Source organism: Thamnophis sirtalis, unplaced genomic scaffold (genome assembly GCF_051295495.1).
Source record: "Thamnophis sirtalis isolate CommonGarterSnake01/CBP01778 unplaced genomic scaffold, rThaSir2_p1.2 scaffold_5, whole genome shotgun sequence".
NCBI classification, from domain to species: Eukaryota; Metazoa; Chordata; class Lepidosauria; order Squamata; family Natricidae; genus Thamnophis; species Thamnophis sirtalis.
In genome coordinates this window covers 133350222-133364030 of record NW_028261385.1, presented here as the reverse complement: position 1 = coordinate 133364030, position 13809 = coordinate 133350222, and the positions used below count along the sequence as shown (strand labels likewise).

General features: G+C 41.2%; 1 protein-coding gene across 2 annotated transcripts in view; it reads left to right on the top strand.

Annotated features, from left to right (window-relative positions):
* The window catches only part of KLHL29 (kelch like family member 29), a 445288-nt gene extending 439675 nt beyond the window's left edge, over positions 1-5613 (top strand). For both annotated transcript variants that reach the window (XM_087716963.1, XM_087716962.1), the window contains one exon: positions 4053-5613. In XM_087716963.1, coding sequence (XP_087573089.1) covers positions 4053-4236 — 184 coding nt within the window. In that variant the 3' untranslated portion in view covers positions 4237-5613. The remainder of the gene's footprint in view (positions 1-4052) is intronic.
* Positions 5614-13809: the final 8196 nt, after the last annotated feature.

Genomic DNA, 13809 nt, shown 5'->3' with positions numbered 1-13809 from the left:
AAACTGACTGAAATGGAATGGATTCCATTATTTTGAGATATGATGCATGAGATTACAGTGCAAATCCTAATAAGCATCAAAGCATTTTGGAAAACAAAACTTCTTAAATCTTTTTCCAAAGTGAAAGTAGGAAGCAAGCCTGACCCTCCCTCTGTTCCTGATGCTGTCCTGCACCTTTTTCTTATCCCCACCTGCTCTAACCTTGTTCCCCTTTCAGATGCCTTAGTCGCACAGGAGTCAGAGGTTCATGTACCCTGGCACCCATACCTGGCCTGTAGGAAGGAAATGGGCTGTGCCACTGTGGACGAGAAGACCTGGCTCAGCCTAAACTTGCCAGTCGCTTAACGAGTTATTGTTGCTTTCTCCCCTTATTGGCAAGTGTATTACCACAGAACCTCCCCCTTAGCACATCTGTTCACTACAGGGGTGGGTTCCTGCCAGTTCCCACCTTTCTATAGAAGAGGTTCCACAAATCTACAGTGCCGTTTAGAACCGGGTCCAGCTCCCTCCCCCTGCCCATCTGCACATCATCAAGATGAAGAGAGAGAGGAGGAATTCTGGGAGTTGAAGTCCACAAGTCTTAAAGGTGTCAGGTTGGAACACCCCTGGGGTTTTTTTTTTCTAAAGGGTTAGGGGTGCAAGGGTCTTGTAACTTGACAGCTTTAAGACTTGCGTGTTTCAATGCCAGAGTTCCTGAGGCAACATTTTGGTTGCTAAGCAAGAGCGTTGTTAAGTGAGTTTCACCACATTTTACAAGTTGGCCAAGCCCACCCAGTCACATGACTGCCAAGCCATTCCCACTCGGTCACATGGCTGGCAAGCCACTCCCACTTGGTCACATGGCCGGCAAGCCACTCCCGCAAAGCAGGCCACACCTACAGAAGAGGTTCTAGAAAATTTTTGAAACCCACCATTGGTTCACTACCACTAAATGTGATTGGATGACATAGGCCCATGATGGCGAACCTATAACATGCATGGCAGAGGTGGCACACAGAGCCCTCTCTGTGGGCACGCGCACCGTCACCAGCTGATCTTCTAGCCAGCTGGTCTTTGCATGGGCCATAGCGCCAGAAACCTGAAAACCAGCTGGCATGCATGCACCGGCCAGCTGGTCTTCGGATTTCTGGCGCACATGCGCAAATGCATATTCCCAGTTTGCGCACTTGGTGCCGAAAAGGATCCCCATCACTGACATAGGCTGAGTAATAGCTTCTGGTGTTTGTTTTTTTCAAGTAGTGTTCAAGTGTTAAAGATGGCTAGGCTTGATACACTGGTATTTTCATAGCAATGCTATTTTGGGATCTTCATTTGGGATGTTTGCCGAATATTAATCTTCAGTTTTAAAAAAAATAGTGGTGTTTCTGTTCCCAAAATGAAAAGGGGGAGACAATTCAAGAATTTGAAGCTGGAATAGCTTCTTCCTATATAACCAAATTTCACTGGGATGATATTTTTTTGATTGGCGCTTTTTTTTTTTAAAGAAAAAAGAAAAAATATTTCCTAAACACCATAAAAGGGAATTTTTTTTAAAAAAAAAAGTCTGTTTGGAGCAGTTCCAGCTAAATTAAGTGTGGCTCTGTTCCCGTTTTTCAGTTACTAAAATTGGCAGCAAGAATTAGAAAGACTGTGACGCATGTGAACATGCTAATTCAGTCATTTAAATGTTCTTTTATAACCTCAAGGGCTACTAGAGAGGTTATTTCTTCATTCCCCTGTTATTTCTGGACAGGGATTAATGTTCACAAGCCGGTCAAACCGAGATTGTGAAATGCCTCTCCTTGACAGTCCCCGGATAAAAAGAATGGAGGGTAAACAGGTTTGGATCACAAAAAAACTCTCAGCAACAACTCTGGAAGAAATTGATATTGATGATTCAGCATCAGGCAAAATACCTCCAGATGTTAATGAGGAATTCTTCTGCCGTCAGAAATGCTCACTTAATCACGTCTGGCCCGAAAACAATCGCTTTCAGGGATCAATGATGGAAGAGCTGGAGAGAACGCCCTAAAAACTGAGTGCCCAAGCACAGCTGTCATCTAGTAATTTATTACCTGCCTAATGAAATTCTCATATTTTGCTTCCTCTGCCACTGCCATTTGAGTTATCCATTGTTCAGGCCAGATGCTGAAATTTCCTCATTGGGGAACCAGGTCCATAGGTTGAGCTGAGATTCCAACAGCACCGGCACAGAGAAAGCTTTCATACCGCTTGAGTGTAAAAAGAAGTGTGGTTTTGAAGTATGAAAGCACCCAATATGCCAAACGTTTCTCCAATAAAAAGGGCATGGTAACACAATACGTAGTTTTAGTGGTTTTCAGTTAAATGCTTTTAACTGAGAAATTCCTTTGATACCATTCTCATCATACATTCAGAATGATTATTCAGCATTGTTGTAAAGCAGGGGTGTCAAACTCAATTTTGTTGTGGGCTGCATCAGGGATGTGTTTGATCATGGGGGGGGGGGGCGTGGCCAGCTCCAAGTAATTCCTGTCGGGGCACCTGTGGTGGCTCCCGAGCAGGGGTGGGTTTCAACCGGTTCACGGCTGTCCCTGCGAACCGGTTGGTCGCCGAACCCGGAAGTAAGTAACTTCCGGGAACGGCGAAGGGCGCACCTGCCCGCCCGCGGTCCTTACCTGGTTTTGACGAGTTCTGCGCTTCCACGCATGCGCAGGATGCATACAGCGCCTGCGCGATCATCCAGGAGCAGCTGGAGCGTCGCGCAAACACTAGTATGCATGCGTGCACCGCGCGCGTGCACGAGGACACCGCTGGCCCCGTTCCAACCGAACCGGTTGGAACGGGGCGAGAAACCCACCCCTGCTCCCGAGCTCCATTTTCACTGGCAGAAGCACCGTGGGCCAGTCCTTCGCTGTTTCCAGAACGGCCTCGCAGGCCAGATCTAAGTACCCCACAGGCCGGATACCGCCTCTGGGCCTTGAGTTTGACACCCCTGTTGTAAAGGATGTTAAAATGGTGAATTAAAAAAAAGAGAATCCAATGCAAAGAACCACCTTTTTTCATGCTCGCGCAACATACCCTTTGGGGAGAAGGAACAAAATGGCGTTTTCTATTTACATTGCCAGTGGCATAAGTACCAAGCTCTGTCCTCAAGAACGTACTATTAAATAATAACTTTCCTAAACCAAGACGTTTTCAGTTCTGCCTTCTGGTTTTGAAGGCTGCTTTCGGGCATGCAAAATGCAAAAAAACACCCCCAACCCTGTTGCAACACCTAAACCCATAGGATGGAAGAGGGGAGGTCTCATGCTTTCTCTTCTAGAAGCCACACAACACAGAACAGTTCGCTGCTTTCAGTTACTAATAGAGGTGGGATAAAAATAAAATAAAATAATATTTTCCCCCTCTGGTTGGGAATGTGCTTGTTCCCTCTTAATGATAATTGTCAAGGGGAAGGAACCATGTCGGGTCAATTGCATGGAGCAGATCTCTTCACTTCTTCCTTTTGACCCCACTCCAATCCCTCCTCCAATTTGGGACCGAAATGCTGCTGCTCATTTGATTGGCCCCTCTGAGCAGCTTGGGGACCTCCTGTCACAAGAAGCAAACCCCCCCCCCCATTAGATTCTCACTGCTTTCTATGCAGCCTCTGGATCTAGAGGGAAGCGGACCAAAACACAAGCTATCTTTCATTCCTCCATTCTGTCTTTATGGTTGTCTTTACATAGACTGTAGAAAGCTATCGTGAATTTTCTCTTTCCATTCGTGTATATGGAGATCTAAATGATCCTAGCAAGGGAGAGATTGGCTATGGTGCCCTCCTTGCTGCGGGGTCATCAGGACCAATTCCTGTCCATTGACATTTGTGATTGCCTTTCCACCCACGGGAGAAAACTGAAAATTAATTAAGATGGGCAAAGGCTGGATGTGCTGGTTATTATAGTCATTGGTTTGTGGCAGTTACGACGCTAATGCAGAAGCTGTTCTTTCAAACAGCAGGATCAATTACTAAATAGAGCAAGTGCTTAGTGGACTGTTACTAACGGCATTCCTCTCCTTTCTCTCTCTCCCCCCACCCTCTCTGTCCACAGCGCTGTGGTTCTTGATGGAAAAATTTACGCCACTGGTGGAATTGTCAGCAGCGAAGGCCCCGCTCTAGGAAATATGGAAGCTTACGACCCCAACACCAACACGTGGACGCTGCTTCCCAATATGCCATGTCCGGTGTTCCGGCACGGCTGCGTAGTCATTAAAAAGTACATTCAGAGCAGTTGACTCCATCGGAAACTTGGCTTCTGCCTGCTGAAAGCAAGCCGAGCGAACGATCCTGCAGAGAGAAAACAGGAGATACAACAAAAGGACATCTTGTCTAAAGTTATGACTAATCTCTACACTGAATGTAGAAAATCATCCTCACTTTTTGATGAACAATGAGCAGAGACAGCATACGGTGGACAAGAACAAGATTTAACACACGTGCGCCACTAGGTGTCACCGTGGTGTTGGCTACAGACACGGGCTTTTGGTCCACCCAGCTGCAATAGCGTTGTTGTTTCAAAGAGGGGAATGAAATGAACCGTGTGCGTTCTACTATGCTGAGAGCAAATTCAGTTGTTGAAGTTACTGTGCCGATTTGGCTTTGCTGCTACATATTACGCATTGGGGGGAACTACATGAAATGAAGGGCAAAGTGTCCTTATCACTTTGATGGCTACCTTTTTGTTTTTAAACCAACGTACACTTTTCAAACAGTGATCAAGATCCCTCGCCGAACACACCGACTGAGGTCAGTCTTCCATCAAAGCCAATGTTTATTACAGCCCCAGAGAGCAAAGCTAACAAAGCATAGAGGTGTGCCTGTCCGTCTCCTAGCATTCCACGTCCTTTGAATGAAAAGGTTTTCTGAAACTGTACCCCAATGTCAAAGGTCTGGTCACGGGAGGGCCCTGCTTCTGCCCTACGGCTGTTTTGGTTTTTTTTCCTACTGTATGAACAAAAATCGCAGCTACCTATCTGTAAAACAAGAGACGTCCAGGAGCTTTTTATTCAACTTGTATTTCTCTGTTCAGAGATTAGACCGAAGAGTTCTCCGTTGGGTTTCCAATTTTGAGCCAGTGATTTGAGGCAAGGCCTTTGGGGCGGCCGGGGGGTGGGTGGGTGTTGTGATTGTCACTGAGTGCTAATCCACTAGCCAGAACATATAGGTCACTGTCTATATTTTTGTCAAATGAATCTTAAAAAAAACAAAGATAAGTCCTATTTTTTCAAATTCTCCTCCGCCCCTTTCCTTTGCCAAATGTACGTTAAAGAGTCTTAAGAAAAGTCCTCTCTGCTCAAGGGGCTTCAGCGGCTGCATTTGAAAGAAGAAGAAATGGTTTTTGCAGCTTCTCGCAAGGGTTTCACAATAATAATTGAGAATGCAGTTTATTAAATCCTTCTTTTAGCAAGGCGGTCTGGGGAAAATGGTTCCTCTGTAGAGTTGTAAGTATATACACAGCAGGGCTATATTTTTATATGTATATTAAAATATTGTACATTCAGAGAAGCGTTGTGATGTGAAAAAAATTCTTTATAAAATTGTAAATGGAGCAGATCGGATGGCTGACAGCTGGGACAACAGGGTTGCAATCGTAACAACAAATATATATATATATATATATATATATATATATATATATATATATATATATATATATATATATATATATATATATATATATATATATATATATATATATATATATATATATATGATTAATCCTGTGCGAGGGAGATTATGGTTGATTTTCTTTGCGGCAGCTGGGGAGGAAACAACGGTCACTGTTTCTTTGCTGAACTTCTTCACGGCCATTATTACCATTTTCCCCCCCAAGTGAAGTACCGAATGCCAGATACTATAGGGTGAAAGGGAAACCTCGAGCTCTTTTTTCCCCCCATAGCAGACATCAATTTGATCCATAAGGGGGATGTGATCTGTTAAGTCACTAGAAACCGAATGGAGCGGGTTCGGGGTGGGGGGGCAACTGGCCATGAACAGCCTATTTTTTCAACTTTTCAGATGCTCCCATGGTGACACTCCTCTTTCTTCCTTCCTTTCTTTTTTTAAACATTTCCCTGTTCCAGGTAATTGGTCACCATGACAGGGACATCAAAACACTATTAGGGTGATAAATGGTTTCCAGAAGCATCCCTAGAGCAGGGGTAACACGGGCTGTCACCTTTATACCTGAGCACATCCACTTGGAAGCCAATTCCACCGGTTTCAGTCTGCCTCTTCCAAGTGGGCCTTACCAGCCTTACTCTGACTAGTAGGAAGTCGGAGAATTGCAGCCAATGCCTTCATGATTTTGATACCAAATGCGTTTTCTTTTTAAATTGGGACATTTTGGATAACTCTATTTACAGATGGCTGGCCAATCACACACTAAAATTATTTTGGTAAATATCAATTTTTAGAAAGCAGATATTACTATTAAATTTGTACCTTGCCGTATCTTCAAAGTAATTGCTCACATAGGCAGCAAAATGGCATCTCTCCCATGGCATAGAGGATAGCATTCGAACTTATTATGCAGTTGTAACTAATTCTTTAAAGGAACGAAGTCACGCAAAGCTTTTTTTCCCTTTTTGTCAACCATGATGAAAGTGTAAATTTGAAAAATTGGCACAAAAATTCCTCACTGCCTGGGGCAGGCTGAGTTTTATGATATTGGTGTCTTTTCTACCTCCAAAGGAGGTGCTAGCGTGTAAGCCTTGCTAAGCATTTAACATCTCCGAATTTACCTTTTTTTTTTTTCCTCACACTGGAGCAAAACTGGCTATTTCCGTGCATACTAAAAACAGGGTTGTCTGTAATTATATTGTATATATGTTTACTGTTCAATTCTTGTTAAAATAAATCTATTTCTAGATCTAGATTGAGCATTAAGTGGATTTTTTTGAAGTCAAGTGGCATTATGTTTTAAGTCAAGTTAGCTTTTAGCTGCGGAAGCCAAATGTTGATAGTTAGGGGAGATTAATCCGAATAATTGATATTTCATCAAATATGTAAGATACGTTTAACCATCCTTTCATGTCAGCATATTATATTTATTTGTGCAATCACTTTGAAACCACTTGTGACTTTTAGTAAAATACTTTAATCTCAGACAAGGCCCCCGCAAATGAAAGAACACCAAGAGTGAACCAAGAGCACTAGTTAGAAATAAAACACATTCAGTTGGCCTTAGCTAGTTTTTAGTCAGTTTACTATATCCCAGCAATTGATTCTCACAGACTAACTCTGATTTATCCATTTTAACAGATGTCTGGACATGCTTTGAGATCTCAATCAGCAATCAATGAAACATTTTTATTTCTCCACATTAGCTCAGTCTGGACAAAGGAAATCAGTTTTGTTATAACTCAGTTCTTGAGCAATCCACAAAGTACTTCGTGCTTCCAGGAGCAAGCTGGAAGCACAAAGCTGAGCAAACAAGCCTGAAGATGACGAATGAGACTCCGTCGAAACATTGCCAAGACACTTCCAATTTTACACGGGAGAAAACCCGAATAAACAAAGACCTACATACTAACACCCGCGAAAACCTCAGAATGAATGTGTGTGTGTGTGTGTGTGTGTGTGTTTTCTGAGGTTTTCGCGGGTGTTAGTATGTAGGTCTCTAGTTATTCGGGTTTTCTCCCGCGTAAAATTGGAGATGTCTTGTTTGCCTGAAGCACCGAGCACTCCAAGCACTCCTGGAAGCACCGAGCCTGAAGATGACGAATGAGACTTCGTCGAAACATCGCCAAGACATCTCCAATTTTACACGGGAGAAAACCCGAATAACTAGATATAGATATAGATATAGATATAGATAGATAGATTTTACAACCCCCGGTATGCCCAAATATGGGAGGAAGATCACTACTTCCATTCTCTGTCCTTCGGCTCGTCACAAGAGACCATCCAGACAGAAACCCAATATTTTTTACTGTTGCCTTTTGTTACATTTGTTATATTTGTGCTGATAAATAAATAAAGGGAGACTAGTATAGATCTATTTCAAGCTATTTAGCTCTCATCAGCTAGCCAATACAGCACAGGCAATACAGCACAGGCTCGATTCCCAGTAAGGGTATGGCTAGCTGATGAGAGCTAAATAGCTTGAAATAGATCTATACTAGTCTCCCTTTACTTATTTATCAGCAGAAATATAACATATATATAAATAAATAACTTTTTACACATTGTAAAAAGTTATTTTTCCCTTTTAAATTCATTCTTAGATATACAATCTTATAATTGCTATTTAACATTTGTCTATTCATCATAGTGTTTATATTCATTTTTACACACGTACATATAATACAGTCACTTTCTTGCCACCCCGTGCCTCCACCTTGTTTTGCAACACCTTTCTCCTTCCATCTTCTTAACTTCCCTTCTCTAGCTTCTTCCTTCCTCCTCTCCTTCCTTCTAGGAACATCGTATATTTTAAGAAGGTACTTGGTTGGTACCTAGGACACTGGCAGCAACCCGTATCAACCATTAGCACCAGTCAATGGTGTTTGTCACACATTTTTAAATATTCAGTTGACTGAGTTTCATGTTTCATGAATAAAGTATGTAACAACAACAACAAATTATAAAAGGGAGAAAAAATGATAAGAAACAAAAACATAAGATGCATATTTAGAGGCCTGCCTATTTCAATAAATTGATGCCGTAATTCATCGCAGACATCCATAGTTGATCTATAATAATTACTGTATATACTCGAGTATAAGCCTAGTTTTTCAGCCCACTTTTTGGGCTGAAAAAAGCCGCCTCGGCTTATACTCGAGTCAGTGAAAAATTTGCCCGAAATGGAGGAGAAAAAGGGGCGGGGCCATGCCGCTGGGTGACACTCGTGAATGGCCCGGTGCCCCTGTGAGTTTCCCCTCCCTCTGTGTCAGTTTGCCGCGCAGCGCGCACCGCACCATCCCCCCTCCTCACGTTCTAATGTAATGCAGGGCTGTCTTACGATTCCCCTTCCTCCCCCTCCTGCCGCTCTGCAACGATGTCCCACCTCCTCCTTGTTATGGCAAGCAGCCACATAGCGATGTCCCACCTCCTCTGGTACAGTGATCCAATGATAGGAATCACTGTGCCGTGTGTCATAGGAGGCGGGACATCGCTCCCGCGGCTGCACGGGACATCATCATCACAGCGGGACATCAGCATCATGAGGTGAGTGAAGTATTTCATTGAATACACCGCTAGTTTACTGTTTTTCTTTGAAATAAATATTCAAAAACATTATTGGTATCTATTTTTATTTTTGAAATTTACCGGTAGCTGCTGCATTTCCCACCCTAGGCTTATACTCGAGTCAATAACTTTTCCAGTTTTTTGTGGTAAAATTAGGTGCCTCGGCTTATATTCGGGTCGGCCTATACTCGAGTATATACGGTATACCATATGGATGTCACCAACTTCTTGATCCTTATACCAGGGTAAACAGGTCTTCAGCTCTTTCCAAATGGCCAGCAGAGTTAAGGCTCATTTAGTCTCAGATGTTCTAGAAGCCAATATCTAAATCTTCTGAGGGCATAAACTGGCCTGCGGTTTTGGAAGCAAATTTATCTTGGTGTTCATTTTGAAGCAGAAGACAGACGTACACAGCGAAGGAGAGGGAGAAGAAGGACAATGAGAGAATATATATCAATTCAATGTACAGCTGCTGACTTTCTGGTTTAATGTAACTTTTCACAGATTTGATGCAGATGAAATATATACATATATATCTCTTAGCTTTAAAACCAGGTATAATGTCAAGGGATTGAATAAAAAGGTGATGTACAGGGAGATATCAGGCATAAAAGTTTATACTTCAGCCCTGTGGTGCATAGCCCTGATTGTTAAATTTAAATCTAGCTCCAAAGCAATTTATATAGCTTTTTACTTTGATAAAAGAACACCTAACAGTTACTTTTACTTTTTACTTTTATCATAGTTAGCATATCATCCAGTTCTATAATGTGCTTTTATTATAGTGTGTGTGTATGTGTGTGTTCTAAAAGATAACATAAAAAAATAATCAGGTTATCAAGTGTCAGCAACAGCTGAAGATTTTGAATTCAGCTCTTTGCAGGCCAATTGCAGAGAAAAGTTATGCAATTTTAATTCTAGTGACCTAATATAGTTGGTCACTAGAAATTAAAATTAAATCCACAACACAAGAGTTCATGAGAAAGAAAAGCAGGGCATGACCCAAGTCAAGACACTGTTAATCCAAAGCAAGGCAGGGCTCACAAACAGAAAACACGCAGCTAGGAAATAAACACGTTCCCAGCATCGCCTCCATCTGTCTGCTGTGCTAAATAGTAGGCTTCCAGTGCAGCCCATCAAGAAGGGTGAGACTTTGTCCTCATGAGTCGCCTGGCTGACCTTCTCTGCTGAGAGCGCATTCTATCTAAAATCTCTTATTTCGTGGCTGAATTTTATAGCTTAATTATGGGCCATCCTCGGCTCCTCCGTATCCCTGGTATGGAATTCTGAAGAATTTGAATATCTTGGAAAAATTCATGGAAAAATTAAGAGGGAAATTTTGTCTTCATGACAAAATGAACATGGCATTTCATCTTTGTCTATGTTGTATTTAGTTCAGTGGTGGGTTTCAAAAAAAAATTCGAACCTACTCTGTGGGTGTGACCTCCTTTGTGGGAGTGGCTTGCCAGCCATGTGACCTGGTGGGAGTGGCTTGTCGACCATGTGTTTTCTCTCTCTCTCTCTCTCTCTCTCTCTATCTCTATCTCTATCTCTCTTTCTTTCCTTCCTTTTGTATCTGTCCCTTTTTCCTTTTTTTCTTTCATCTCTCTCTCACTTTTTCTTTCTTTTTTCTTTATTTATTTATTTATTTCTTCCTTTCTTTCTCTTTCTCTCTCTCTGTGTGTTTTTGTGTGTGTGTGTGTGTGTGAGTGGTGGGTTTCAAAAAATTTTGGAACCTCTTCTGTAGGTGTGGCCTGCTTTCCAGGTCCACTGGTGGAACCTCTTCTAACCGGTTCGGTAGATTTGACGAACCGGTTCTACCGAATAGGTGCGAACTGGTAGGAACCCACCTCTGATTTAGTTAAACATTTTTTGAATGGGTATACCTGAAAAATCCTGGGAATATTCTTAGACTCTAATTGCTCTCGTCTTTCTCTCTCTTCACGAACGTGGAAGATTTCGCTGTTGTAGCAGGAATGCAGCTAGTAACAAAAAGGTAAGTTAACCATGAAACATTCCAATATGGTCTTAATTTAGCAATATTTCTAGAAGTTTTTCCGTTTAATTCACTAGATCTCCTCTTGGACTTTAAACATGAATTTCAGTGGTGCTCTTTGATTTAATTTTTAAAGCTTTCTGAAATTTGGGGTCCGTCCATTTACAATATAGCTGTCAGTCGAATGGATTCCCCCACCCCCCATCCCTCAAACTGCAAAGAAAACTCTTTGTGTGTAGTGCAAATCTAATCTCATGACTGCTGAGGCCTACGCATGCCGAAATCAATCACTATTTTAAAATGGCAAAGAAATATTGGGACTCATACTTTAGTCCCCTTGTTTTAACAGCAGCAAATATTAAACACTTGGAGTATGAAAATCTTTCTGCCAAGATAACTGCAAGTCCTGATGAGTTTATTTTAAAAGGGCAATGGTATAGTATTATTTTCTGCATTGTTTGATTAATTTAAGCTTAAAAAGTCTAAGCATTACTTTAACATTCAGAATCACAGAAATATTGATCATATGCAGAATGATGCAAAGATATGTATCCAAATACTTACTCCGTCTCCACTACTATCCGTGGTTGGGAGTTGTCATTTTGATTGCAATAAAAAGTGACCTTGTTGCACTTGACACCTAATACTGTAAAAGAATAGTTTTGTGTTGCAAATTTGATTTCATTTTTACTATCGAATGTTTCATGATAATTTTACTACAGAATAAAAAATACGTAATGTCTTAAAAACCTGTATCATTTACCTTTTGTATGCAATCAGGTGTTTCTGTAGATTCTTCTCTGGCAGGGACTGAAAAATGTTAAACAAATATTTTAGAACAAAGGAGAGAGTCATCAATTGAAACATCTATTTCTCTCCAAGAAACGGAAGGACACATTTTACTATCTTGGTCTTTCCCAGATGGTTCCCAAACTTGGCAACTTTAAGACTTGTGGACTTCAACTCCCAGAATTCTCCAGCCAGCTCTGCTGGAGAATTCTGGAAGTTGAAGTCCACAAGTCTTAAAGTTGCCAAGTTTGGGAACCACTGGGTTAGAGATATGAGATGGGAGCAGATGTCAACAATTGCCTTCTCTCAAGCCCTTACCAGTTCTTTCTTTTTCTCAGCTTCTTTTGAGACCTCCTGTAAAAAGAAATTGATGAAGTACAATCAAACTTAACTTTTAATTCATTATAAAATCTCGCTTAAAGAGCTTATTCTAATTTCTTACTATCGTGTACGACACTTACAGTTTTCACTCTGCTGATGGCTTTCTGGTACTTTCATATTTGTCCTTTAGCACCTCGTATTCCCTTTACTTATCTCTGTCAGCATCTCCTGGCAAAAAAATAACAAAAGAACTAGAACTTCTACAGTCAAACTTAAGATGAAATAAATCACTTTTCTTTTTAGAATTAAAACTATTAAATGTTGTTAAGTTTCACCTCTAGCCAGCTGCGGGGACAGCTGAAGCTGCCTTTAGTTGCTCTGCTGTTAAAGTGATGTTTTAATGGCACTCTTTTTCCAAGATAAACCTTGATGTACAAACAATTGACAGGGCCTCCAAGATATTGTTGATGACAACATGGTCCTAAGCTGGGATCCTCCCATCTCTAGTTTAGTGTAAGATGAGTCTGGGCCTTGTGACTATTAGTTGTATGGATGTTATGCAGCTGTTTGCAAATTGTCAAGGCTTCCTATGGAGCCAGCAGTATAAAAGTTCTATTAAATCAGTCAGCCTGAGCCAGCTTCTATCCATCTTTCCTCCAATGCAGTTATCAGAAAAGACATTGCTACATCTACTGTTCTGGTTCCACTGTTGTGTATAGTGAAGTTAGATTGACAAACAACATAAGATTCAATCTCAGCTTCTTCATTTAGAGTCTAACAGCCCTAAACCCTCGGTCAAGACTTTCACCATAGCCCTGGCACATCCCAGGGCACTTAGTTTGCCTCAGAATATCAATGATTCTACATCCAAAACTGAGGGATGACTTCCCCTCAGTAGCTTCATGTACTCAAGTGAGCAGCCACTGGATAACTTCTCTCCTCCCTTATTTCCAATAACTGGTACCAACTTCCTACCCTTGTAAGCATCCAGGACGTTTTGGTGAATAATACTGAAGACCCTAGAAATGTAAAAGACCCAAGGAAGGTGCACTTCCCCAACCAGGTCCAGAGCCGGTCACCCACCAGGGGCAACCGATGCTGTTTCTGCCCAAGTCTTGAGCCCTACCACTTTTTCATCGATTTCCCTAAATTGCTAAAGAAGCAGATAGAATTTTGAACCCTAAACTAATCCTAGAGTTACACATTCAGGTTGGCGAGTAAAGAAATAAACAAAACAAAGGATCTCTTGTCTCAAGGAGAAGTTTTCCCATGTAATATAGGAATGTCTCCATCCCTAACGCCCTAAGCTAAAGTTAAGTAATCCTAAACTAAATGCATATAAATATAATAAATAAATATAAGTAAATATAATAAATAAACAAATATGTGCAAGAAAATTAAATAAAACTAACTATATTAAATATACATAATATATAACCATAATAAATAAATAAATAAATAAACAAACAAACATTGTGTGTAAACTAATCTAAGTAAACAATTAGATTAA